At 54.7% G+C, this 24,993-nt stretch overlaps 5 protein-coding genes across 8 annotated transcripts; 2 read left to right on the top strand and 3 right to left on the bottom strand.

Moving 5' to 3' along the window:
* The first annotated feature begins 1,063 nt into the window (after positions 1–1,063).
* On the top strand, positions 1,064–8,913 carry RGL2 (ral guanine nucleotide dissociation stimulator like 2). 3 transcript variants are annotated; one of them, XM_024122091.3, is made up of 18 exons: positions 1,064–1,185; positions 1,411–1,625; positions 2,895–2,978; positions 3,234–3,412; positions 3,543–3,593; positions 3,683–3,980; positions 4,251–4,502; positions 4,585–4,688; positions 4,782–4,866; positions 4,950–5,018; positions 5,183–5,257; positions 5,845–5,877; positions 5,998–6,119; positions 6,216–6,311; positions 6,394–6,505; positions 6,612–6,902; positions 7,322–7,436; positions 7,542–8,913. In XM_024122091.3, the coding sequence occupies exons 2-18, from the start codon at positions 1,452–1,454 to the stop codon at positions 7,751–7,753; spliced, it is 2,352 nt and encodes a 783-aa protein (XP_023977859.1). In that variant the 5' UTR covers positions 1,064–1,185; positions 1,411–1,451; the 3' UTR covers positions 7,754–8,913. The 3 variants fall into 3 exon arrangements, with proteins under 3 accessions (XP_023977859.1, XP_028340778.1, XP_028340779.1); XM_028484977.2 differs by lacking the exons at positions 1,064–1,185; positions 1,411–1,625 and having other exon boundaries at positions 2,818–2,978; positions 6,019–6,119; XM_028484978.2 differs by lacking the exons at positions 1,064–1,185; positions 1,411–1,625; positions 7,322–7,436 and having other exon boundaries at positions 2,818–2,978; positions 7,542–7,680.
* Positions 8,914–9,019: 106 nt separating this feature from the next.
* Positions 9,020–10,355, bottom strand: PFDN6 (prefoldin subunit 6). Of its 2 annotated transcripts, XM_028484979.2 has the most exons (5): positions 10,314–10,355; positions 10,022–10,100; positions 9,703–9,773; positions 9,496–9,620; positions 9,020–9,248 (listed from the first exon to the last, which is right to left on the bottom strand). In XM_028484979.2, exons 2-5 carry the CDS (start codon positions 10,083–10,085, stop codon positions 9,119–9,121), a joined length of 390 nt encoding a protein of 129 aa, XP_028340780.1. In that variant the 5' UTR covers positions 10,086–10,100; positions 10,314–10,355; the 3' UTR covers positions 9,020–9,118. The 2 variants fall into 2 exon arrangements, with proteins under 2 accessions (XP_028340780.1, XP_007128886.1); XM_007128824.3 differs by having other exon boundaries at positions 10,022–10,324.
* A 338-nt stretch (positions 10,356–10,693) lies between these two features.
* On the top strand, positions 10,694–17,656 carry WDR46 (WD repeat domain 46). Its single transcript, XM_007128823.3, has 15 exons — positions 10,694–10,823; positions 10,923–11,135; positions 11,244–11,324; positions 11,468–11,580; positions 11,705–11,792; positions 11,919–11,980; positions 12,184–12,288; positions 12,394–12,544; positions 12,666–12,801; positions 13,132–13,231; positions 16,249–16,562; positions 16,708–16,802; positions 16,943–17,038; positions 17,162–17,275; positions 17,389–17,656. The coding sequence occupies exons 1-15, from the start codon at positions 10,755–10,757 to the stop codon at positions 17,485–17,487; spliced, it is 1,836 nt and encodes a 611-aa protein (XP_007128885.1). The 5' UTR covers positions 10,694–10,754; the 3' UTR covers positions 17,488–17,656.
* Positions 17,657–17,942: 286 nt separating this feature from the next.
* On the bottom strand, positions 17,943–19,628 carry B3GALT4 (beta-1,3-galactosyltransferase 4). Its single transcript, XM_007128822.2, has 2 exons — positions 19,580–19,628; positions 17,943–19,400 (listed from the first exon to the last, which is right to left on the bottom strand). Exon 2 carries the CDS (start codon positions 19,375–19,377, stop codon positions 18,241–18,243), a length of 1,137 nt encoding a protein of 378 aa, XP_007128884.1. The 5' UTR covers positions 19,378–19,400; positions 19,580–19,628; the 3' UTR covers positions 17,943–18,240.
* Positions 19,629–20,277: 649 nt separating this feature from the next.
* Positions 20,278–24,982, bottom strand: RPS18 (ribosomal protein S18). Its single transcript, XM_007128821.4, has 6 exons — positions 24,849–24,982; positions 24,279–24,377; positions 20,911–20,997; positions 20,721–20,822; positions 20,522–20,613; positions 20,278–20,394 (listed from the first exon to the last, which is right to left on the bottom strand). The coding sequence occupies exons 1-6, from the start codon at positions 24,849–24,851 to the stop codon at positions 20,319–20,321; spliced, it is 459 nt and encodes a 152-aa protein (XP_007128883.1). The 5' UTR covers positions 24,852–24,982; the 3' UTR covers positions 20,278–20,318.
* Between the last annotated feature and the right edge of the window lie 11 nt (positions 24,983–24,993).

Here is a 24,993-nt window from a genome sequence, read left to right as displayed (position 1 = left end):
ATTTAAGTGATTGTGCGAGTCGTTGTTAAATGCTTGTCTCCCTGCCCGGACTGTCGGCTCCTCGAAGGCGAGGATGAGCCTGTCCGTGCTCTGGTGTATCCCCCGCGCCGGCACAGGGCCTGGCGCCCGCTGGAGGGCGCTCAATATAAGAAGTTGGTCTTTTTGCGTCCTAAGAATTCAAAAGCAGGTGTTGGATCAAATAACTATTGGAGGAAGGAAGCAGCGGCTCGGCTTAGGGACCTCCGAAGGTCAGGACGGTCGGCCAGACCGACGCGGGGAGCGGGGCTAATCGTATGGGAATAAACTTGTTCAGTGCTTCCAACGGGTGCCTCAGTTCTTCCCCAGGGATCCCCTTTCCAAGCGCAAGAACACTTCCAATCACGTGTGGTTCCTTCCAACTACCCCGCCTCTCAAATGCCTCGGCTGCACCCGATCCCCCTAAGGAACTGATTGGGGTCGGGCGCCACTAATGGCGGACAGGACGCCCTCAAGCAGGCGGCCCTCGCGCGGTGACCGTACGTGAACCGAGATCCAGGTCTTGGCGTCGGAAACCCCCGAGCGCCGCGTCCCTAACCGGACGTGGCGGCTTCCTGCTCCGCCCCCTTCCGAGGGGGCGGGAACCCAGGGCTCTCAGGAAAAGCCGGAGTGGATTTCGGCCCACTGCACGCGTGGGTGGGGGTGGGAGTGGAACCCCGCGGGCTGGAGTAACTGTGTCCGTCCCCGCCTAAAACGCTTCCCGCGGGAGTTTAGCCTAGTGGTTGTGTTGGGGGAGAGGAATGTCAAATTTGGCTCCTGCCCTTCCCCGGGGGCTGGAGACTGAAATCTATATACCAGTTCAGTGCGGGGCGACTTGGGTTCCAGGATCCCCGAGTCCGGGGGGCCCGAGGACAGCGGAGCTGGAGACCCGGGCTCCTGGGTCCCGGCCCCTGAGTGTCCAGCACTCTTCTCGTCCGCGGCCCTGGCTCCTGTCCTCACTTCCTTCCCTTTTTGGCTCCTGCTCTCGGAGCGGGCGGACGTGGGGGGGAGCGGAAAGGGCGGGAGGGCCCGGGAGTCTGGCGAGGGGGTGGGGTACAACGGGGTGCGGAAAAGCCAGGGAAGGGACTCGGTCCGGGAACTTGATCAGGGGCCGGAGACCTACGGGAACAGCGGCCCGGGACCCGCGCTGCCCCCATCCCTCCTGAGCAGGTCAGAGCCAGAGCACCCTGTGACCCTGCGCGTTCCCGTACTCGTGACCCCCTCACCCCCAAAATGCAAGGCCCCCCATATTCCACCCCTGTATCCCTCCTTCCCCCCCGCCCAGCCTCCCTGCAGGACTCCCATCCGGTTACCTAGAACCCACCCTCTTACCTCCCCTCCGGATCCCCCGCGCCCACCTGACTCTCCACCTGCCCCCCTCCTGTCTCTCCCCAGGCGCCCCCATGGCCCGACCCCGCTGATTCCTTCACTCGGCCATGCTCCCGCGGCCCCTGCGGCTGTTTTGGGACACGAGCCCCCCCGGGGGAGTCGTGCTGAGCAGCTTCCGGAGTCGAGACCCCGAAGAGGGTGGGGGCCCAGGTGGCCGGGGCGTGGGCGGGGGGCAGGAGGAGGAGGAGGAGGAGGAGGAGGAGGAGGAGGAAGACGAAGAGGTGAGACGCGGGAGGTGGGAGGTAGGGGGCGTGTATATTTCAGAGACTCTCCACCTTTAGGTGTCTGTGTCCCTTCATCTCTTCCTGCCTCAGCTACTTCCGCGCCTCTCGCTGGTGTCTGCCTGTCTCCCCGCTGCGGGGAGTCCCGGCGTTTCTGTGGTTCTGTGCCGCAGTGTGACTCAGGACCTGCCCGCAGGAACCTGCCCTGTTCCTGCCAGGAGCGTCTGGCTGGCTGTCCTGCCGGTCTCTGGCCCTCTCCGCCTGTGCCCGAGTGTGCCCGTCTCTCTGGGCTTGGTGTCTAGGTCCCTGTTTCCCTCCCTGTTTTTGTTTGGCGGGGAGGGGTTTGTTTCCACAGTAACCCGCTCCTCTGATTCCGGGATTGGGGAGGGAACCCTTTGATTTCGTGACCCCTCCCCCCTCTCCTGCCGGGCCCTGGGTGGAGGCGCGAAGCCAAGGTTCCCGGACCTTGGAGGGACCATCCCGGGCTGAGTGGCGGGTGGTCACCTGCTTTTCTCCGGGACTAATGGCGGTGGCCAGGAGTAGGACTGAGGCCTCGGGAGGCGCCAAAAGTTGGATTTGAGGCCCCGAGGCTTTGGACTCCTGGGTCCAGAGTCTGGGTGAGGGCTGGGTGACTAGCAGGGCTGGTTTTTCGGGATCGGTTGGGGGAGGGGCTGGGTCACATGACACTCTGAGTCTTCCCCCCACATCATCCCCACTTCCCCTTCTCCTTCCTGTACTGGGATCAGAGCCGCCACCTCGAGGGGCGTCTCCAGGGCTGAGGGACCCGGGGAAAGGGGGCTAAGGGAAGGACTAACTCTTTGGGCTTGGTCAGTTCCTGCGGGGGAGGGCGGAGCATGCGGCTGTGCCTGTGACTGAGGTTTCAGCTTCTCAAGGTCTCTGCCTCAGGCTTTCTGCCTCTCTCGCTTCCCGTCTCCTACCCTTTGCACCTTGATTCTCCGCTGTTCTGGGGTTCAGCTCTGGGGGGAAGGGGCTACAGCGGTCTCCAGGACCAGGGTTCCTGCATTCCATCCAGCCCCCCACGGCAACCCCCTAGACTCCACCGGGCCCTGAGGCGGCTTGCGGGGGGCTGTCTGGGCCCCAGTGGGGGAGACCTGGGGTCACCAGTCTCCCCCACCCCTCGTACTCGCTGGTACTGTCCCCCGCCGCAACAGGTGAGGGGTACAGAGGGAGGAGTAGGGCCCGGGGCTGAGGGTTGGGCAGTGGGGTATGGTGTGGAACTGTCTGACCTCCCCTTCCTTGCTCCTCCAGGCCCCTGTGTCTGTCTGGGACGAGGAGGAGGATGGTGCCACCTTTACTGTCACAAGTCGCCAGTATCGGCCTGTTGATCCCTTGGTGAGATCGTAACTTTGACTTCTCACCTCTGACCCTCCACCTCCCAGTTCCCCTTCCTGCGGCCAACTTTCTGGCCAGAGTGCCAGGTTGGAAGTTTGCAGACCAGACTCTGCTGTGTGACTTAGGTCAAGTCTTTTGCCATCTCTGAATCTTAATACAGTGAGGCTGTATCATCTCCTAGGTCTGGGATTTCCCCCAGATATCTAGGGGCAGAGTTGAAAAAAGGGTCAGTGACTGGCCCTCTGTCTCCCCCAGGCCCCGAGGCCTCCCCCGAATTCCTCCCGGAGGCTCCGAGCTGGCACTCTGGAGGCCCTGGTCAGACACCTGCTGGATGCCCGGACATCAGGGACTGACGTGACCTTCACGGCAGCCTTCCTGGCTACTCACCGGGCCTTCACCTCCACGTCTGCCCTGCTAGGGCTTATGGCTGACAGGTCAGGGTCATAAGGGACCAAGGGTCATTGACATGTCTGGACTTTCTAAAGCCAGAATATCCCGCCCAAATAGTCAAAGCCACTAGCGTTTTGGAAAAAATGGACAGATAGAATCTCTTCCACTCCCCAGGCTGGAAGCCCTTGAATCTCATCCTACTGATGAGCTAGAGAGGACAAAAGGGTGAGTGACCCCTGATTCTTAACCTCACAGTTCCCTCCGCCCAGGCTGCAGCCTGACATCTGACCCCTGGCGGATTCCACTTCTCCCAGGGTAGCCATCTCTGTGCTGTCAACCTGGCTGGCCTCTCACCCTGAGGATTTTGGCTCTGAGGTCAAGGGTCAGATTGACCGGCTTGAGAGCTTCTTGCTTCGGACAGGGTATGCAGCAGGGGAGGGTGTTGGGGGGGGCGGCGCTGACCTCATCCGCAACCTCCGGTCCCGGGTGGACCCCCAGACCCCCGAACTTCCTAAGCCCCTGGCCCTCCCCGGCGATCCCCCTGCTGACCCCACGGATGTCCTGGTGTTCCTCGCTGACCACTTGGCCGAACAGCTGACCCTGCTAGATGCGGTGAGACCTTGACCTCTGACCCCCATGCCCCCTGCCCCCTACTAACCTGTCCCTGACTCCATATCCTTACCGTGCTTCCAATCCTTCCTGATCCAGCTCCCAGTCTCCTCTGTCCACCCCGTTTTGACCTTGCCCCCTTTCCTCTTGATTGTTGCCCTTCAAACCCTGTGCCCCTCTGGTTCCTTGGCCACCTGAGATCCTCACACCCCCGATATTGGAAGGCTGACCTCACTTGACTACAAACTTTAACCTCTAACCTCCACCCCACAGGAGCTATTTCTCAATCTGGTCCCCTCTCAGTGCCTGGGGGGCTTGTGGGGTCACAGAGACCGGCCAGGACATTCCCACCTCTGCCCATCTGTCCGGGCTACTGTCATACAGTTCAACAAGGTGGCAGGGGCAGTGGTCAGCTCTGTCCTGGGGGCTACCTCAACTGGAGAGGGGCCTGGGGAGGTGACCATACGGCCACTCCGTCCCCCCCAGAGGGCCCGGCTGCTGGAGAAGTGGATCCGTGTGGCAGAGGTAAGAGAGAGGCTCGGCCCTACTGGGGACTGTGGTGTGGAAAGAGGCCCACAGCTGCGGCCCCCTCTTGTGAACCCCACAGGAGTGCCGTCTACTCCGAAACTTCTCTTCAATGTATGCTGTGGTGTCGGCCCTGCAATCCAGCCCCATCCACAGGCTTCCGGCAGCTTGGGGGGAAGCAGCCAGGTGGGGAGGATGGGGCACTGGAGTCGGGTAAGGGCTGGGAGGAGGGCAACTGAGCCAGGCCCCTCCTCAAGGCCACTGCCCCCTGCTCCCCAGGGACAGCCTCAGAGTCTTTTCCAGCCTCTGCCAGATTTTCTCCGAGGAGGATAATTATTCCCAGAGCCGGGAGCTCCTCCTGCAGGTGAGGCCTGTTCCTGGCATTCCCAGACATTCCCCCCACCCCCCCACCCCCACCCCCATGTCTCCTTGTTCTGTCACCACCAGGAGGTAAAGCTGCAGCCTTCTCTGGAGACAAATTCCAAGAAGTCCCCGAGGTCTGGCTCCCGGGGTGGGGTGAGTGACTAGTTGGGGGTGGAAGCAGTCTGAGGGAGGGAAGAGGAGGCACAGCAGGGTGAGGAGAATTCAACTTGTTTTCTGAGGCAATGGGGGAAAGTGCGGAGGGATGGAGAGCCCTTGGATCAATGGCAGGGGTGACTGACTCTTACCTCTGATCTCAGGGTGTGGTCCCATACCTTGGCACCTTCTTGAAGGACCTCGTGATGCTGGACGCAGCCTCCAAGGATGAGCTGGAGGTCAGTGGTGTGTGTGTGTGTGTGTGTGTGTGTGTGTGTGTGTGTGTGTGTGTGTGTGTGTGTGTGTGTGTGTATGCGTTGCGATAATGGAATGAGTGGGCCTCAGGGTCAGACAGACCTCCTTCCAGAAGGGGCTGCAAGGCAGAAGCATTGCCAGGACTCTGTTACTCAGGCAAGTTTGCTTAACCTCTTTGTGCCTTAGTGATCTGTAAATGGGAAACTAGTGACGTATCTACATCAACCTTTTATTATGAGAGTTAAATGAATTAATGTTGGCGAGTGCTCAGAACATGCCTGAGATGTAAGCATATATAGGTAGTTTGCTAAATAAACCAATACTGGGATCTTGGGCAAGTTCCTTATCTTTTCTGAGCTCTGATTTTCTCAACTGTAAAGTGGACACAATTCTGACCCGTGATGTTCTATTTAAAGGGTAAGGTAGGGGGCTTAGGGCATGATAGATGAGAGGGGGAGGAGGGGGCAGGCCGGAGGAGTCAGAGAGGCTGAGTGAAGTGAGTGTTTGGGAGAGGGGATGTTCTCTCTGTGGCAGGGTTGGGATCCTCACCCCATCCCCTTTATCCTTGCAGAACGGATACATCAATTTTGACAAGCGGAGGAAGGTGAGGGGAGCACCTGGGCTGGATGCTAGCTGTCCCTAGCCACATCCCAGGAAGGGGAGAGGAGGGCAAAGTCAGGGGTCCCTGAATTTTGGCGCCTGCAGTCTGTGGGCTCCTTCCTAGGAGTATGCTGTCCTTTCTGAGCTGAGGCAGCTCCAGAACAAATGTCGTGGCTATGACCTCCGACCTGACCCCGATATCCAGCGGTGGCTACAGGGGCTCCGGCCACTGACAGAGGCCCAGAGGTGACTGGCTGAGTGCGGTTGGGACTCCAGGGCTCAGGCTGGGCGTGGGGTTCAGTGTGTCACGCACTGACCTCTGCCCATTGCCCCCATCCCCAGCCATCAAGTGTCCTGTGAGGTGGAGCCATCCAGTACCAGTGACCCTCCTGCCCCGCGGGTGCTTCGGCCAATGCTGGTCATCTCGCAGTGGACAGAGTGAGGGAGTCAGTGGCTGGTGGGTGGTCTCCTGGGGACTTGTCCTTCTCCCTCTGACCTCACCAATGTCCTGCCACTCCAGGGTGCTGGGTTCTGTTGGAGGTCCCACACCCCTTGTCTCCTGGGACTGGCCCAGTGTGGGGGCAGAGGAGGTGCCTGGAACCCCCGCTCCACTGCTGACCCGGCTGGCCCAGGTGAGCTCCGCTCCTGAACTCTGACCTCAACACTGACCCTGACTTCGTGAATCTTTCTCCCTTGACCTCGCTGCCTTCGTGCCAGTTCCGTGTCGTTTGTCCCCAGCACATGAAGTGGCCATCTGTCTCATCTCTGGACTCCGCCCTGGAAAGCACTCCAGCCCTGCAGAGTCCCGCTGACCCCAGCCACCTCTCTCCCCCAGCTTCCTCCCCGAGGCCTTCTCGAGGTCACCGCCGCTCAGCCTCCTGTGGCTCCCCGCTCAGTGGGCGTGCAGAAGGGGCCTCCAGGGGGGCTGGATATGGGGGAGGGGGGCCTGGGCCAGGGGCCTCTGATTGCCGCATCATCCGAGTCCAGATGGAGCTGGGGGAAGACGGCAGTGTCTACAAGAGCATCTTGGTGAGGGAGCTGCGGGCTGGGAGGTGGGGTGAAGGATGGTGCCCCGAGGGACTAGAGATGGATGATGTCTTAGGTGTCAACAGCCAAATGGGAGGATGATTTTACTTTTAATTGACCTTTGGTTTTAGCAACCATGTTTTCTTTTGAAGTTTACTTTGCATTAGCTGGTGCACCTTGAAGTTTGGGTGGCCGTAGTAGATTTTCAGAACCAACAGCGGTTTCCCCACAGGGAGCAGCCCAGCAACTATGTGGGCTGGCGGATGGAGTACAGGGAGCCACCATGTTGGGTTTCCCTCTTCGCTCGAAAGTTTGGGCGCGGGTAACCTTTTCTGGTTGGGATCACTGGCTAGGGTTGGAAAAATGGAAAGCACAGGTCATCATGGCCAACTGATTGCTCTTTTGGTCTGCTGTCCTGCCAGGTGACAAGCCAGGACAAGGCTCCAAGTGTCATCAGTCGTGTCCTTAAGAAAAACAATCGTGATTCTGCGGTGGCTTCAGAGTATGAGCTAGTGCAGCTGCTCCCAGGGGAGCGAGGTCAGAGGCTGGGAGGGCAGACAGACTCTGGAGAGTGCGTCCACATCCGGGGGGTTGTGTGGGGAATGACTGTGTTTGTGCTTGACACCCTTTCTGAACCTACAGAGCTGACCATCCCCCCCTCGGCTAACGTCTTCTACGCTATGGATGGAGCTTCACTCGATTTCCTCCTGCGGCAGCGGCGACGGCCCTCCACTGCTACACTGGGCCGCGCCAGTGGCCCTTCTGCCTCGGGAACTCCCCCAAGTGAGGGAGGAGGGGGTTCTTTTCCCAGGATCAAGGCCACAGGGAGGAAGATTGCCCGAGCACTGTTCTGAGGAGGAAGCCCTGTTGGCTCCTAGAACTCATGGTGGCCGTGCCAGAAGTGGGGAGCCATCCTGAATGGTGGCAGTTGCCGCACTGGGAAAAAATCCAGAAGGATGGCCAACCACCCTGGGGCAGTGAAGCGCCACTGGTTTGCCAGACAGCCAAGATCCAGCCCTATGGGAACTGGTAATCTTGGTACCCAAGATGGATACCTGTGTATAGCTTCCCACTTTCCATGAATGCAGCACACAGCTAGTGCTGGGAAAAGGATCCGTTTCTGATTCCTGGCCACATCCTAGCATGCTAAGGGCCAAGGAAAGGCCTGGAAGTAGGGGGAAAGGAAAAGCCTAGAGGCTCTGAGCCCCAGGGGAAGGGAATGGTAAGAAAAAGGTTCTAGTAGGAGTTCCTCTTCCTAGTCTGGGGGTTCCTGTCACTGTGACAACACTAATAAACCAAAACACTACCTGAACTCTACTCCCGTCCTTGCAGTGTGTACGAACTAGCTGCTTGGAGTGGGGGTGGGGAGTTGGCTGAAGGTAGACACCATGGAAAAAGGGGGGCCCAATGTTCTCTATCCATGAAGAGTTGGAAGCAAGGACTTGGTGGAAACGGTTTCCTCAGAATGGTTTGTTCCTCCCCAGCAACCTCACCATCCCTGGTCCCTTTATTTGCTCTTACATTTTTCTCCTCAGTTGCTATAAACCCATGTCAACTACTAGCCATCCCAATTAAAGTGATCAGCATGAAGAACACGCCTGGCTCTGAATTTGTAAGAAACAATTTTAGGACAAAGAAATGGAAGAACAACTTTGTGGACAATGTACAAACTGGGAGACCTTACAATATTACAATGCATTATGTGCTGGGGCTTGAAATCAGTTTAAGCTACACTCAAATTCTAGGAAGAAAGAGACGAAAAAGAACTAATATGCCAGGGCTATTTTGAGGATGGCAAGAAATCATAGCAAAGGAGGGTCATCATGTTTCATTCTGGGGTTAGAGAATTGTGAGTTCTTCAATAAACTCACTTTCCCTAAAATTACTGCATTGTAAATGCCCTTTTCATGTTTCCAACCAAGATAAAGAAGAGTTAAGGGTTCCACATACAGGTAAGAATTAGGTTTGAGACATTTCGGATTTTAGTCTCAAGGAAGAAGGGTTACTCTGCCATACAGAGATTCCAGTGCAAGGATCTGGACCTGAGAGAGTAATGCAGGTGATAAACGTATAAGGTGGAAGGGACCAGGAGAATGGAAGGAGACAATTATGACAGAAGCGGCTGGTCAGAAAACGGCCAGGTATTTTCACATTTTATTAACTACAGTATAGACCCTAAAGCTGCCTCATTTCCTTCCCTGCCCCCGCTCAAGACAGGGTCAGACCTTCCCAGGAGCCCCTGCTTTTGCTGCCTGGGCCCGCTGGAACTCCTGCTGCAGCTGAGCAAGGGTCTCTCTCTGTTGCTCTGACTGCCGCTCTAGGTCCCGGAGCTGGGATTCGTATCGCTTACTGAGAAAAGGCAAAAAAGCAAGTAAGGAGAAATTAGTGAGACTTACTGTTGAGGGTGCTGAAGGCAAGAAGGAGATTGGTGGAAAACTTGAGATCTAAGCGGAGGATGGAGAAGAGGAGTTACAAGGGAAGGGTTGGAGGAACTGGACAATTGGGGGCTACTCTGGAGAGCGACTCTACAATGGTTCCTCAACATCTTTATCCCAACGCGTCAGGTACATCACAGGGGGGTGGAATGAAGACTCACATCTCAGCCGTGATGTAGTCCAGCCTTTTCCCCACTGTGGCCCGAGCTTCCCCCAGCTCCTGTTTGACCAGCACGGGACCCAGAAGTTTAAAGACCACATTGGATCCATCCAGCAGGGCCAGTTCCTGATGGAGGAGTGGGACATAATATGATCAGAATTACTGCCAGGACAGGTCCCTCCTCACCCCACAAATCCCAGTCTCTCACCTCCTTCACGATATTATTTTCTGTTAGTTGTGCCTCTAGTTTCTGCCTCCCTGACATGGATTTACTCAAGTCTGGCGGGTGGGAGGAAAGATTTCATTAGAGACATCACATGTGCCACCCGACCCCCAAACTCCTGATGAGAAAAAGATGCAGTTGAGGAAGTAGGCCAAGGACGGGGCGGCGAGTCAGTGGACGGGAAGAGTGGGGGATAGAACCGCACGCTGGGGGTGGGGTGGGGGCAGTGCAGAACACATTGTCTGGGTATGGCTTTGGGTTGTGAGGGAATTGGGGCGAGGCCACACCGACCCTGCTCCCTTACCCTTCTGTAGCTGTTGATATTTCTCCACTTCTCCCTGTAACTTCTTCTGGATTAGCTCAGCCATGGCGAGGACGAAAGCCTGCGGGGTGCGGGAGTGGGGCGCTGGGTCTCACACTCTGGAAGGTACCCGAACTCCCTTTTCTGGCCTGCGGAAATGACAGCCCTCCTGACAGGCAACCTCTCAGGACACCGCAGTCTCTCCGGATCCGGAATATCTGCTCCACCCCGGCCCCAGGGGGTGGCGGGCGAAACAGGACCCCAAACCCCTCAATCAAAACCCTGCCCGACTCACGTTCTCCCTTCAGTATTGGTAAACCCGGAAGTAAACAATGAATGCCGGGAAAAGACGGCGCCGGAAGCTTTCGTCTGACGCATGCCGGGAAATGTAGTTCTAACATGTTTAATGAGCGGCGTTCCGCTGAAAAGACGGGATTTGGAAGGTTTTAGGCAAGATGGGGAAACCAAGCTGGAAAAAGAAACTGCACGTTTGCTTGGGACCTGGCCCCGGACAGCCTCTCTTTCATTACGGGCATAAGTTGCTGCACGGGTGGGCGGGGCCAAGGCCCGCGGAGGCCCTCAGTGGCGAGCGCGCCCTCAGTCAAGATGGCGCCTAGAAGGCTTCAGACATGGGGCGGCGCTGATTGGATGAGGGTAGGAGAACTTCCGGGAGTTCTCCATCCGATTGTGGGACAGCTGAAGAGTTTGCACGTGTGTCGTGGTTCGAGTGGACTAGATGGAGGCGGTCCCCAAGCCGGGCAGTAATGTCCCGCCCAAGAAAGACAAACTTCAGGGCAAGAAGAAGGTAGAGACCTCCTTGGGGTGGAAGGGAAGTTTTTAGCTGCGGGGTTGGAGGGGCGGGGCGAGGGGCAGCGGACTATCGGGGATCCTGATCTGCCGGCAGAAACCGCGGCGATACTGGGAGGAAGAGACCACTCCGACCGCTGCCGGAGCCTCTCCAGGTCCCCCTCGTAAACGGAAGAGGAATCGAGAGCTCCGCCCCCAGAAGCCAAAGAACACTCACAGCGCAAAGAAGTCTCGGATCTCCCAGAAGCCCCAGGTCCCGAAGAAACCCCGGGAACGGAGGAGTCTAGGGCCTCAGCGGAGCTTGTCTGGGGTGAGCCTGGGACCTGATAGGGTGGCAAGGCAAGTCGCCTTGTGCTTGAGGGTACGAGGGTTGGGGTCAACCTGAGCCTGTTTCCTAATTGCCTCCTCCCTGCCCCAGGCCCAGGACCCATTTGCAGGCCCCGCCCCCGTCCCTGTGGAGGTGGTTCAGAAGTTCTGTCGCATTGACAAATCCAAAAAGGTGAGGACCAGTCGGAGAGTGGGGAGGGGTTGCAGGCAGGGAGTGTCTGGGTGAGTTGGATGGAGGTGGGGCCAGGTGGCTCTCCTGTGACCCCCATATCCCTTGGTTCTTCTCCCACTCCTTCTCCACCAACGATGTTGTAGCTGCCACGTTCTGAGACCAAAATCCGGAGCCGACTTGAGGCGGCTGAAGCTCAAGAAGAGGAAATAAGTGTCAAAGCTGCTCGTTCTGAGCTGCTGCTTGCTGAGGAACCTGGGTGAGTGGACCCTAATGTGGGCCTCCCCAGCCCCTGCTTTATGGGGCTCTCATTTCTGATTTTTATGTTGGTACACCCACTTCATATTAGGAAGCCTTAATGCACCCCTGATGCTCACTTGCAGGTTTCTGGAAGGAGAGGATGGAGAGGACACAGCAAAGATATGCCAGGCTGATATCGTGGAGGCTGTGGACATTGCAAGTGCAGCCAAAGTGAGCCTGAGGATGGAAAAGGGGCCAGTGGGTTGATGGATGCAGAGTAAGATGGGAGTGGGGACTAGAAGAGAAAATTACCAAAGGGAACCAATTCTTTCTTTTTTTTTTGTTTTTCTTTTCTAGCATTTTGACTTGAACTTGAGGCAGTTTGGACCCTACAGGCTTAATTACTCTCGAACTGGGAGGTAAGGAATTCCAGTTACTTCAGCCTTGCCCATCTCAGCCATACCAGTGTGTGTCTGGGTTGTTGATGTGGGGAGGGTCTTGTGATTTGCTTGCATGTGAGGGTGAGCGTGTATGGCAGCATCTCTGCTCTCACCTGGAGAGGAGGAGCTGGCGTGAGGCAGACCTCTGAACTGACACCCTGCCCGTCCTCCAACTCCAACAGACACCTGGCTTTTGGAGGGCGCCGGGGTCATGTGGCCGCCCTTGACTGGGTGACAAAGAAGCTCATGTGTGAGATCAACGTCATGGAGGCAGTGCGGGACATCCGGTCAGTGGCCTCGGTCAGCAGCGGTGGGGCTGAGACAGCCCATCCCTGATCGAATGACAGCCGGTGACTCCCTTTCACGTTGTACCGTTACTCTGCTCCTCCCAGGTTTCTGCATTCGGAGGCACTGCTTGCTGTCGCCCAGAACCGCTGGCTTCACATTTACGACAACCAGGGCATTGAGCTCCATTGCATCCGCCGCTGTGACCGCATCACGCGGCTTGAGTTCCTGCCTTTCCACTTCCTCCTGGCCACAGCTGTGAGTGGCTGTGGAGCACAGGGACCGGGTGGCAGCCCCTGAGAAGACTGACCATCCTCTCCTGGGGCCCCAGTAGAGGAAAGGACTCAGGACTCATTTTCTCTCTCTCTCTCTCTCTCAGTCAGAGACAGGGTTTCTGACCTACCTGGACGTGTCAGTGGGAAAGATTGTGGCAGCTCTGAATGCTCGGGCTGGACGGCTTGACGTCATGACTCAGAACCCTTACAATGCCATCATCCATCTGGGACACAGCAATGGTTGGTCCCTGGGTGAACTTTGACCCTGACCATTCTGTCCTACTTTTCTTTCTTTTTTTTTTTTTTTTTTTTTTTTCCCCTCAGCTTGAGGGATCTTAGTTCTCCGACCAGGGATCGAACCTGGGCCCTCGGCATTGAAAGCTCTGAGTACTAACCACTGGACCGCCAGGGAATGCCCCTGCTTTTCTTCTGTATTTGCTTTTAACGGGTCCCTTCAGGTTGCTCCTCAGCTTCCCTCTCTTGTTACTTCTTGGCCTTGAGTCCCCATCTTTCCCAGGTTTAATCACCTCAGCGCCCTTTTAGTAACTAAAGTTCTCCTCTGATGCCCAGGGACTGTGTCTTTATGGAGCCCAGCCATGAAGGAGCCACTGGCAAAGATTCTCTGTCACCGTGGTGGGGTCCGGGCTGTGGCAGTAGATTCTACAGGCACGTAAGTCACTTGTTTGGGCCTGAGGTGCTGGGGGGTGAGGGGTGGTGTGTGTGTCACAGCTGGGCAGAAAGGAGAGGAGGAGCACAGACTCTGCAGCCAAGCTGCTTGGGTTTAAATCCTGGTGTTATCCCTGATCAGCCATGTCAGCGAGCATGTTAGGTGACCTCAGTGTACCACACATTGTCCTCACCCTGAGACTGGGGTTATGAGTATCTCGCTCAAGGACCAGAAGACTTTTTCTGTAAAGAGCCTGATAGTAAGTATTTTAGGCTTTGTTGGCAATGGGGCATAACTGAGTGATTTATGTAGGTCCTTAAATAACAAAAGGAAACAAAGGACTGCAAATTTTTAAGCAATGAAATTAGAAAAATAATTGAACGCAATATTTTTGTAATACAGGTCTACTCATGAGAAGAATTGGATTCCTGTTTTTGAAGAATAACATTTGGCTTAATTGAGGTTGAAAGTGTCCCGAATCATCCAACCCAATTGCAAATGTTTATCTACAGATGCCGATCTGTGGAGAGATTTTGCAAACATCTTTTCGCACAAATAGATGATGAGATGGGTGGTACTTGAAATGCTCTCAAGTGAGATGCTTTACGTGGTGTCAGTCTTGACCACAATACCGTGCTGTCTTAGCACAAAAAGCAGCCACAAAATAAGTAACTGAATGAATGTGACTGTGTCCCAATAAATCTTTATTTGTAGATGCTGACACTGGAGTTTTCAAATAATTTTCATGATTCAAAATATATTTCTTTTGATTTTTTTCCCCAACCACTTAAAAATGTAAAAACCATTCCTTACAGTTTGTGGGCTGTACAGAAATAGGTGGTGCGCTGGCTTTGTTGGCTCATGGGCCGTAGTTTGCCAAGCCCGGGGCTTAGCTTAGAAAACTGTTGTAGGCGTGAACGCGAGTTAAGGCCTATAGAGTTGATCATGGTGCCTGGTGGGTAGGGAGCGTTGTGTTTCATCATCTTTGTCGAAGACGATTGTCCTCTTTAGGTCTGGCTGGTGATGTGAAGGGTTGGGGGTGGCAGGTCTGCTTTGAATTTCCGCCTCACGACCGCTCTGAAGTCCTGACTGCTTTTCCCCTCCAGGGTCCCTCCAAGAGCTGTTTCTCGCCATTGTCGCTCTCTCACAGTTTCTAGCCTCCGGTTCTTCCTCCTTCTTGTGTGTCCTGGGTGTTGATGTCAGAATACTCTTTCCCACGTGGCTTTCCTCCTTTTACACCATTGTTCAGGAATCTTCTACATTAAGTATTAACTCCATAACCTTACTTTTAAGTTGTTTGATAGAAAATCAGGAAGAAGAACAGCCCAGTGGCTACCAACTTATGAAAGCCTGCCAGATGCTCAGGCCTCCTGGGCCCCCCATAGTTGTGTCTCTTTGGACAAGTGGTTTGCTTCTGCCCCTTTTACTCCATGTCTGTGCCAGTCTGGTGCTAGGAGTGTCGGGGGGCCTGTCCTGAGGTTTTCTGCCTTCTGTGGGCCATTGGACCTGAGCTGGACTTGGCCTTCCCCGGGCTGCCTGGGTCAGCTACTCCTGCACTCAGGGCTCCATCAGTTCGTTCACAGAGGTTTGGTCAACAGCCTGATGCCAGATGGCTCTGGTCCTTGGTCTTAGGCCCACCCCGGCTTAGCTCTGGTCCTCCTCAGGGGTGCCTCAGACCAGCCACAGGGGCTCCAGAGATGAGGCTGACTGTCCTCCTCAGCTGGCTTTCTGGAAGCTTGCATTAGGATTGGATCGGACTCGCAAAGCTGAAGTGTTTCTTGCAAGTTCAGTAGCGTGGTAGTGTGGCCTTGGATACCCATCTGGCCACTGGGTGGGCATTTGCACAGGGGATCCCAGAGCTGGGTGTGTTTGGGGCAGGAGACAGCGTGTGCTCCTGAGTTGTTGGCTCAGTGAAGGGTGTGACCCTGTGTCCCAGGAGCCCTCCATAAGTCCTGGTTTGTGCTGATGGCCTCTCCCTCGGGTGGAGCTGGGCCCTGATTGTCTTGTCAGGACAAGTATCCAGCTGGGCCTCTCTTCGGCCCCATCACAGGCCAAGTCTCTGCTCAAGTAGGAACTCCTTAGTGTCTTCTTCCTGGGTTCACAGCCAGGGCTAAGAGGAGGGTCTTTGGATTCTGGCAAACATACATCTCCTGGCCTGGCTGGTCCCCCTTCAGCCTCCCTGAGGAGCAACTTGAATATCAATAGAAACTCCAGCCTCTGCAAGTAAATGACTTGCGTGGTACATGCTTCCTTGAGAGGATTTGGTCACCAACCTTGCCCACCCTCCTTCCAGGGAAGGGGGCGGGGCAGGGCCCTCTAGTGCATCACTTCCTTGCTTCCTAAGGAGGTTTTCTCAGGTCCATGCAGTCTCCACCTTGTGGCCTGTCATTGCCGGAGAGCAGTTTTGGGAACTCTCTCCCGTCCGACCTTCAGGAACCCCTGCAATTTGTCTCTTCCTGGCCATTATTTCCCACCAGCCTGGAAAACAAACTCCTGCTTCCATCTCCCTGTCTTCACGCTCTGATGTTCATTCATTTGTACCTGCTTATACATGCATCTCTGTTTCTTGTGCTTTCTTGAGAACTACCTAGAATGGCTCAAGTCCCACGAAGCCCTCCCTGACCACTGCCATGAGCCCTTCCCGCTGCTTACCGATGGGCTGCCTGTCTATGCGGTGGGACCTCACACCTGGGTGTAGATTGTCATGTGTGTCCTCCCTTTCATTCACATGTCGTGAGTGGGTAAGAACGCAGACACTAAAGACACAGGTCTGACTTGAATTCTGCCTCTACCACTCACCCTGATTTCCTTTGAGCTAGCTTCAGTTTCTTCTCTGTAAAAGGGAAATGAAAATAGCACAGCTGCGTGACGCCTCACTGAGAGGAGGCGCGTGGAGTGTGTGGTGTGATGGTAGTGATAACTGTCATTGTTGGTCTTCTCCTCAACCAGATCTGATGACTTGGCCACAGGCCTGCCCAGTAAGCTCATACTATGGATTAATCACCCCCCCTTGCCCCCAGGCACATGGCCACCTCTGGCCTGGACCACCAGCTGAAGATCTTTGACTTGCGAGGGACGTTCCAGCCTCTGAGCGCTCGGACCCTGCCCCAGGGAGCGGGGCACCTGGCCTTCTCCCAGCGGGGACTGCTGGCTGCAGGAACGGGCGATGTGGTCAACATATGGGCAGGACAGGGCAAGGCCAGCCTCCCGTCCCTGGAGCAGCCCTACCTCACCCACCGGCTCTTGGGCCACGTGCATGGCCTTCAGTTCTGCCCCTTTGAAGATGTGCTGGGAGTGGGGCACAGCGGGGGCATCACGAGCATGCTGGTCCCTGGTGAGTGGGCAGGGCTGGGGCTCTAAGTGGATGACCTCAGCGTGGAAGCTGGAGTGGGCCTGGCCCTTAGACAGCTGGGGGCCAGGGGCTTGCTCAGGCTGGAGCAGGTTCCTGTTTACAGTTCCGTGCTCCCTCCTCCCTCCAGGGGCTGCTGAGCCCAACTTCGACGGCCTGGAGAGTAACCCATACAGGAGCCGGAAGCAGCGCCAGGAGTGGGAGGTGAAGGCCCTACTGGAGAAGGTGAGGAAGTGTCTGCGTGTGGTTTGGGGCCGGGGGTCTTGGGAAGAGTGGGCTCCAGCGGTGTCTCTGGTTTCCAGCCCTCTTTGGTGTCACCCTCCTGTGGCTCCTTACGCATTCCTGTCCCTCTGTGACACACCCAGGTACCTGCAGAGCTCATTTGCCTGGACCCACGAGCCCTGGCAGAGGTTGATGTCATCTCTCTGGAGCAGGAAAAGAAGGAACGGCTAGAGAGGCTGGTACGGAGCAGGCCCCCGAGGGCCCGGGCCTTCCTCACCCCCACATCCTGTCCCCACCACGTCCTCAGAAGTGCAGTTCCCTGCCTTGCAAGTCTGTTTCAGGTTTCACTCCTGTTCCCTCAGGGCTACGATCCCGACACCAAGCCTCCCTTCCAGCCAAAGCCAAAGCAGAAGGGCCGCAGCTCCACAGCAAGTCTGGTGAAGAGGAAGAGGAAGGTCATGGATGAGGAACACAGGGTAAGTGAGCACTGGGGGATGGGCCGGGCAGCCTGTGGGCTATGCCCTCCTGCTTGTACCTTTGGCCTTGCCAGCCTGCCACTTCTCAGCTCGCCTCTTTCTCCCCACCCCAGGACAAAGTCCGGCAGAGCCTGGAGCAGCAGCCACAGAAGCAAGAGAAGGCCAAGCCCATGGGGGCCCGGCCATCTGCCCTGGACAGATTTGTGCGCTGAGCCAGGCTCCAGGGGTTCCTGGGAACAACATTCTCTCCCCAAGAGCACCTGTGGGGAATGACCTGTTCCCTGGAATGAGGAGGGAGCAGTGAGCCCCCTCCCTCACAGGGGGAGGAAAGCTGACTCCTGGCGGTGGGGGGAGAGGGCTTGGTATTAAACAGGAAGGTGGGTTTTTGCATAACATGTCGGGATCATCCCGTGGACCTGTTTCCTTCCCACGTCTGGCCTGGGGCTGCTCTCGGCCGCGAGAGGTCGTGGTGTCTTGCTTCTACCCTCACCCCTATCTTGTGGTCGCTGTGGCTTTAGTGTGGCTCTCTAGGGCCTTCCTCCAGGGAGAGGCTGTCCTCCCTCTCCCACATCCCTGGAGATGTCCTTTCCATCCAGCAGGCTCTGGTAGCCTTCAGGCTCCCCAGGTTTGTGATCTGAGACTCCTGGTGAGGACCACACTGTACTCGAAGAGGAAGAGAGACAAGTTTATTGAGGGGCTTGTGCCCCTCCCCTGCCGTGGCTGGAGAGAACAACCCAGCATGTGCGGCTCTTCCTGATGACCATCTTTGGGGCTGGCAGGCCAGGCAGCCCCCTAGGTGTCTCCTGTATCCCTCAGTCTTCAGTGACAGACTGAGCATCTGGTGTAGGGCAACCAATCAGTTGCAGCCAGCTAGAGCCCCTGCCTTGGGCCCGGGAGAGAGAAGGTGGTGAGGGTGCTGGCTGGACTCTCAGCTCCTCACCCCTCTCCTGGGCGCCCAGGCCCTCTCAGCTGTGAAGCCAGGCTATTACCCGGCATCGGAGGATGCCGAGGACTCCCTGGAGCCAGGAGCAGAAAGGTACAGTTCTTTCCCCGTCAGAGCCACCCACCAGCTTCCAGGCTTCCTGCATCTCCCAGGGGTCCAACTTGTGGGATGTCAGCAGGAATTTCCCATAGCAGCACCGATCCAGGGGGTAATGGGTGGCACCAGCCAGCTTGACACAGTGGGTTGGGGCGAGGCCTCCTCGTCGGGCACTTAACCCCACAAAGACATCCTCCAGTGGCAGAGGGGGTGCCCGGCTGGCTACCTTCAGTATGAGCTGCACAGCAGAAGCCGATAGCACATACCCCGTGCCTGAGGCATAGGGGGGAAAGGGGCCCCAGGTGGGAGGCCACTGTTCCTCTGATATCTGGTGCTTGCCCCCTGGTGTCCGAGAGGGGTGCACCCGCCAATGCACACGGCCCAGGTACAAGAGAGGCACTGGCTGGCTCGCCAAGGTGGGGTCTCCTTCCCACTTTTCATCTCCAACTTGCGCCTTTCTCGGGGTCCCCATGCCCCTTTCCCATTGCTCCCAGCGGCCTCCTCGCCGGACCAGCTCTGATACCAGTTCGGGGACATTGACGAACACATCATCGTCGGTCTTGAGGATGTAGCGGGCCACGGGGCAGTGTTTGTCGGCCCAGTTCAGCCCGCTGAGGGTCTTGAGAGTGAGGTTGCGGTAGGAATCCTGGAAGGCCGCCTGCATTATGTCCCCCTGGGCAGCTGACTCCCGCGCCAGGTCGTTCCCGCGCGAGCCCCAGCTGGGCTCTCCCAGCAGAAAGACAGTCTGCACCCTGAGCCCTCGGGCCTCGCGCAGCCGGCCCCACGAGGCCCGAATGGCGTTTCTCTGGTTTAGGTTCTCCGGGGCCGTGCACACCAGAATTAGCAGGAAGGGCGGGGGGCCGGGACCGCTGCACGCCTCCTCGTTGGGGATCAGGAGGCGGGGCAGGGTCAGGGGCGGCCCGGGCGAGGCCGGGCCTGGGAGCAGGGAAGCTAGCGAGAGGCTCAGTAGCTCCTCCCCGATGCCCGAGGGCCCAAAGAGCGTCCAGACAATCAAGAGCAGCAGGGCAGCCAGGAGAAGGCGCCGGAAGAGGCTGAGGCGCATGGTGCGGCGCAGTCAGAGGGGACCTGGAGGGAAAAATGGAACGCGGTTAGAGGGCGGAGAGTGCAGCTCTAGGACACTTGGGTCCCTAACCGGCCACGCCAGGGCTGGGGCGGGCGGAGGGTACGGCGTGTACCAGCGCCCTAAGGTGCCGGCGCGGGAAGCGGCGCGGCGGTGCCCATGGCTGCAGCTGGGGGGAGGTTACCTTGTCGGCTCGGCCGCCGAGACCTGGCTCCATGGCCGGCGGGTTTCCGCTTCACCAGTCACCTCTCCCGTCCGCGGCGGCGGCCTAGTCCCGCCCCTCTCGCTGGGAGGGCGTGGCGTGCGCGTCCCCGGAAAGCCTGTTAGAAGCTTCGCAGCCGCGCGGCAAGCACAATGCAGAGGGGAGGGAGCGGATGGTGTAGAAGTGGGGTCTTTCCCGAAACTGGGCAAGAATGGAATTGGACCCGCGGGCCTCAGGCACAGAGGGCGAACGCTGTGCAGGTGGAACGGCAGCGGCCCCCTCGCAACAACGCGCCCCACCCCTCCCTGCTGCTCAGCTCTTCCGGGTCACCAAAATCAGCATCTCCCAACTCGCAGAAACCTAGGGTGGTAAAGACCTGGAAATACCTAAGCGGCAACCGGCTAGGCTCAATTACCGACACAAGCCTCAACACCCTGCAAGCCAACAATAGGGAGCCTAGTCTTGAAAATCGTGAGGGCTCCTCCTCGAGGATGAGCGTGTTGGTTGCCCCTTCTCCCACCCACCTGGAGAGCGGGCCACCACTAAGTAAAATGTTGCTTCCTGTAGTGGGGAGTGGCAACAGCAAGCAGGAGGGAAAATGACCAACAGGGCCCAGTGTGAGAACATGTTCCCTATTAGTGTCTCCAGAAAAATGCAAAGAACCATAAAGAAGGAAGCCATAACTGTATAAACTATTTATTAACAGACAACGCCCAGAAATTTATTTCTTCTTGGACACACCCACGGTGCGGCCACGGCGGCCTGTGGTCTTGGTGTGCTGGCCTCGTACACGAAGTCTGCAGGTGAGAAAAGAGAAGGGTTACAGGTCTTACACCATACAAAACAAACATCTGGAAAAAGACAGAGCATGAGAATTCCCTGGGAGTCTAGGGACAGGCAGAGATGAACCCCCGCCCCACTCACCCCCAGAAGTGGCGTAGCCCTCGGTGGGCCCTAATCTTCTTCAGTCGCTCCAGGTCTTCACGGAGCTTGTTGTCCAGACCGTTGGCCAGGACCTGGATACAGAGGAGATGGTGAGGTATGCTTGTTCTACCCCATGGCCTATGACCAATTCTAACTGGACACCCTGCTTTTCTCTAATCTCTCCCATCTTAATACACACCTGGCTGTATTTTCCATCCTTCACGTCCTTCTGTCTGTTTAAGAACCAGTCTGGGATCTTGTATTGGCGTGGATTCTGCATAATGGTGATCACACGTTCCACCTGGCAGGCAGGACAAGGGTCAGGTCCAGATGGTCTCCCCACCCCCTCCCCATAGGCCCAACCCCCAGCCCCCGTTCCTTGTCCTCACCTCATCCTCAGTGAGCTCTCCTGCCCTCTTGGTGAGGTCGATGTCTGCTTTCCTCAACACCACATGAGCATATCTTCGCCCCACACCCTGAGGAAAGGTTTCAGAGTCGGATGAGTCTGATTTTTTGGGTTTCCTTTGTAGACCCATGATTCAAAAAGCACAGAAAGGTAGGTCCTATAATAACCTAGTGCCTTATACTTTTCCAGATACAAAGCCAGATCATTAAAAGTGAAAAAGTTTTGTTCAGAGGCAGGGGTGGACCAGAGAACTTGGGGCATATACCCCTTGAAAGCAGAATCTTTTTTCCCCACATTGCCCAGCATACAGACGTAGTCGTAAATGCTGCTGTTAAGACAATACAGCAGCACCCAAGAATGGCACCTCCTCATTTCTGTATCGTGGAGGATGAAGCCGATGTCCCTCAGAGCTGAGGTAGCACCAAGGCAGCAAGATTAGGGTATTCTGAATTAATAGGGTTGATTAAAGGGTAGGAATGTCAGTTGCTCACGTTGTCTAAGGGCCACGGGCCATGATCCTTTGGGCAGGTCACTGCACGATCAAAATAAACGAACACTTAAATCAGTGACATCATATCAACACCACCACTGGTACTCCTTGCCACCTGAATTCACAAACCAAATAGACTTGGATAGTGAAGGACTGTGTGCTGGGTTGAATAGTGTCCCACCAAATGTATGGCCATCCAGAACCTCAAAATGTTACTTTATTTCGAAATACAGTTTGTTAAAATGAGGTCATATTGGATTAAATCCAATGACTGGTGTTCTTATCAAAGGAGAGGACACAGACACAGAGGGAAGAAGGCATGTGATAAGAGGCGAGACACTAAAGTGATGCAGCTGTTAACACAAAGAAACCAAGGATGTTTGGCATCCAGAACTGAGAGATTAGGTTTCTGTTGTTTGAAGCCAACAAGTCTGTGTTACAAGGGCCCCAGGAAACTGAAATAGATGGTATTTCCTCTCTGTAAGAAAGTGACCAGGAAGTCAAATTACCAGATTGATTTGGAAGAGACTAGGATCTTAAGTCTCTCTCAAACTTTAATTCTCTTCCTTCTACTTTTAAGTGTTTAAAACTTTCCATAAACAAGTTTTTAAAACAGTTGCTGTCAAGCTAAGATTTTTGAAAGCCCTATTTAGATACTGGCTTGCCAACCTCCTAAGTTAGACCCCCAGATCCCCTTTACTCTGGCCCAAGCAGACCACCCTTATTCTCTCCATCCAGAAAAGTACACTACAGGAAATCATCACTTTCTCATCTTTGTAGCTCAAGGGCCTGGACCATGTACACAGAAGAGTTGATACTAACTTCATACTAGTCTCTGAAACCCAGTCATTGTGACCAATTCCGACCCCCTCCATGTTTCCAAACAATCCACAGACAGCAGTTATCATCCTGATTTAGAGAAAGAGCAGAACAACCAGCCTTAAGGAATATTCATAGCAAAAGTACACAAATGGAAACAAAACAACAAAGGGATCGTGGCATAGAATAACCTTGCAGGTGTGTATTACCTCTCAGCAAATACCCTCTTCTGCTTGTGCCAACTTCAATACTTCACCTTTCCCTGGCCAATTAACCTTGCTCCTCTAACTACATTTTTTTGAGGAACACCTCCTTATACTCAACCTCCCCCTGCAACTTTCTTCCAATTTCTAAGTATTACCCCACCCTACATTCCAGATCATTAACAAAAGACCACCTGCAAAGGTGGTGGAGCAACAGGGCTCCCATACACTTCTCATAGAAAGTGTAAATTGATACAAGCACTTTGGAAAACTGTTTAGCAGTATTTACTAAAGCTAAACATATACATGTCCTATATACCTACCAGAAATGCAGATGGATGTTCTTTAAAAATGTATATGTACATGTACTAGAACATTTGTAATAGCACTATATGTAATAGCTAAACACTGCCCCCCTCCAAAAGACCACCTGCAAGCTTCAGTTGTCTCACCAGAGGAAGAGCCAGCAAAGGCTGACTTCCACACAATTAGCAATGGCCCTAGTACCTGCCTATATCTAATCTTTCCCAATGATAAGGAGGGCATCAAGTTAATAAAAAGATTTATCAAAACACTCATTAAGTATTGGAAACTGCTTTGGTTAAACTGTTTTAAGCTGACTACAAAGGTTGACACATACTTAAGATAACAAATAACAAACTAATTAATTTCAAAGAGGCAGAGAAAGGGTTTAACAGAAGCATCCTACTAACCATGCTCATCTTTTATTTTCACTATCTCATCTACAGCCTTTAAAAAGGGAACAGGCAACCTTACAGATACAGTGGGCTCGCTTCCAGACCATGCCAAACAGTGAATATTGCAATAAAGGGAGCTACACAATATATTTTGGTTTCCCAGCACATGTAAAAGTTATGTAATCTATTAAGGGAGCAATAGCCTTATGTCTCAAAAAACCCCATACATACCTTGATTAAAAGATACTTTATTACTATAAAGTGGTAACCATCACCTGAGCCTTCATGAAGTCTAAATATTTTTGCAATAGTAACACCAAAGGCCACTGATCACAGATCACCATTAACAAATATAGCAATGAAAACGTTTGAAATATTGCAAGAATTACCAAAATGTGAAGTGAGCAAATGCTATTGAAAACTGACTTCCTTGAGACAGGGTTGCCACAAAAAACACATTATTGCTAAGCACGATAAAATGAGGTAAGCCTGTACTGTATTTCACACTGCCTTACTAGTTTCACAGAACAGAAGGAAGCAGTCTTTATATGTACCATTTAAGTATGAAAGCTATGCTCCTTGAATTACAGAATGAAAAAGTACATGCGATGGATCTTATAAAGAAAAGCTTATGATATACTGTTTTAAATTAACAACCTATCTATAAAATACTTATAATGGTGTCCTGTCACGACATAGTGACATCTCCCATCTCCCAACTTAGAATCTCTTGGCATTTCTACTCACCCTTCAAAATGTACAATTATCCAATTCCTAGGATATACACATTTCCCAGGAAGGGTTGCTGTTATGATGCACTGGGGGAGAGGGGCAGAAACCAAATCTCACACGGACCTTACAAGCTGATTGATGGCTGATGGTCCAGGAAGTTTTTAGTGAATTCAGGTAGACAACCAAACCCATTCCCCATCCCCTAGGTGAAATACATTGGCTTGACGTGAGACTATTCTTTGGCTTTTATCACTTACCTTTTGGGGCAAATATGGTTAAGGGGACTAGTTGCGCTCTTAACCATTTGTTTTTTACCCAGCAGACGTGGTGATCTGGTTGGGACTTCCTCCACCTTGCCTTAATGACAGCTTAACTGTTAACAACCCAAGTAGTCCTTACCCTACTTTACCTTAATTGCAGTGATGGCAAAGGCAATTTTCCGCCGCCCATCGATGTTGGTGTTGAGTACTCGCAAAATGTGCTGGAACTTCTCGGGGATTACTAGAGACTGACAGAGATTCGAGGAGAAATTAGACACCGTGAACTACCATTAAACCGTAACCTCAAACACGAGCGTTAGGCTTGTCACACAGAGAGCAAGAAGCCCCCGTCAGGTTTTCACGACACAACAAACTCCTCGGTCCTGCAGACAAGCAGGAGCATAAAGTGTTCAGGCTTAGAAAAACGCGACCTCCGGGAGGAAGCACGTCTCCTGCCCGTTCCCAAAGTACACTCTGAGTGGCGGAGGCCGGAGGTCCCCCACTCACGCCCACGCCTTTCCAGCGCCCGGGGAATCACTTCCTCCGGCCCCACTCCCCAGAACTGGATGTCTTTAGTCGTCCTTTTCCAGGGGTGCGATCCAAGGCTCCACACAGAAAGTTGCAGGCCCCCAGGGTAGAACATTTTCGGCCCCCTGACAGCAGACCTTCCTTGCCCCGGTTCCGATGTCGCCAGATCCCCGTACCGATTCCAGTCTTACCATGGCGGCGGCCCCAGCGGCAGCGTGTAGGCCTCCAGTGGAAGAGAGAATGGAAGTGACGTACCAGCACTATATCGCTACCCGTCGGAAGGGGCGGAGCGATCTTGATGAGGAGCTTCCGGAAACTGTGCAAGAGTCGGAGTTT

This window comes from Physeter macrocephalus, unplaced genomic scaffold, assembly GCF_002837175.3.
Source record: "Physeter macrocephalus isolate SW-GA unplaced genomic scaffold, ASM283717v5 random_365, whole genome shotgun sequence".
NCBI classification, from domain to species: domain Eukaryota; kingdom Metazoa; phylum Chordata; class Mammalia; order Artiodactyla; family Physeteridae; genus Physeter; species Physeter macrocephalus.
Note: the sequence above shows the minus strand (reverse complement) of the source record. Positions and strands in the feature narration are given on the sequence as shown.

Coding starts and splice junctions, on each gene's coding strand:
- RGL2 (XM_024122091.3), top strand. CDS start 1,452: ATGCTCCCGCGGCCCCTGCGGCTGTTTTGGGACACGAGCCCCCCCGGG. Junction 3,594..3,682: donor GAGCTAGAGAGGACAAAAGG/GTGAGTGACCCC, acceptor CACTTCTCCCAG/GGTAGCCATCTCTGTGCTGT. Junction 3,981..4,250: donor AGCTGACCCTGCTAGATGCG/GTGAGACCTTGA, acceptor TCCACCCCACAG/GAGCTATTTCTCAATCTGGT.
- PFDN6 (XM_028484979.2), bottom strand. CDS start 10,085: ATGGCTGAGCTAATCCAGAAGAAGTTACAGGGAGAAGTGGAGAAATAT. Junction 9,774..10,021: donor ATATCAACAGCTACAGAAGG/GTAAGGGAGCAG, acceptor CCCACCCGCCAG/ACTTGAGTAAATCCATGTCA. Junction 9,249..9,495: donor GACTACATCACGGCTGAGAT/GTGAGTCTTCAT, acceptor GCCTTTTCTCAG/TAAGCGATACGAATCCCAGC.
- WDR46 (XM_007128823.3), top strand. CDS start 10,755: ATGGAGGCGGTCCCCAAGCCGGGCAGTAATGTCCCGCCCAAGAAAGAC. Junction 12,289..12,393: donor GAGGCAGTGCGGGACATCCG/GTCAGTGGCCTC, acceptor TGCTCCTCCCAG/GTTTCTGCATTCGGAGGCAC. Junction 16,803..16,942: donor TGAAGGCCCTACTGGAGAAG/GTGAGGAAGTGT, acceptor TGACACACCCAG/GTACCTGCAGAGCTCATTTG.
- B3GALT4 (XM_007128822.2), bottom strand. CDS start 19,377: ATGCGCCTCAGCCTCTTCCGGCGCCTTCTCCTGGCTGCCCTGCTGCTC.
- RPS18 (XM_007128821.4), bottom strand. Junction 20,614..20,720: donor AGGATGGAAAATACAGCCAG/GTGTGTATTAAG, acceptor CTCTGTATCCAG/GTCCTGGCCAACGGTCTGGA. Junction 20,395..20,521: donor GGGCTACGCCACTTCTGGGG/GTGAGTGGGGCG, acceptor TCTCACCTGCAG/ACTTCGTGTACGAGGCCAGC.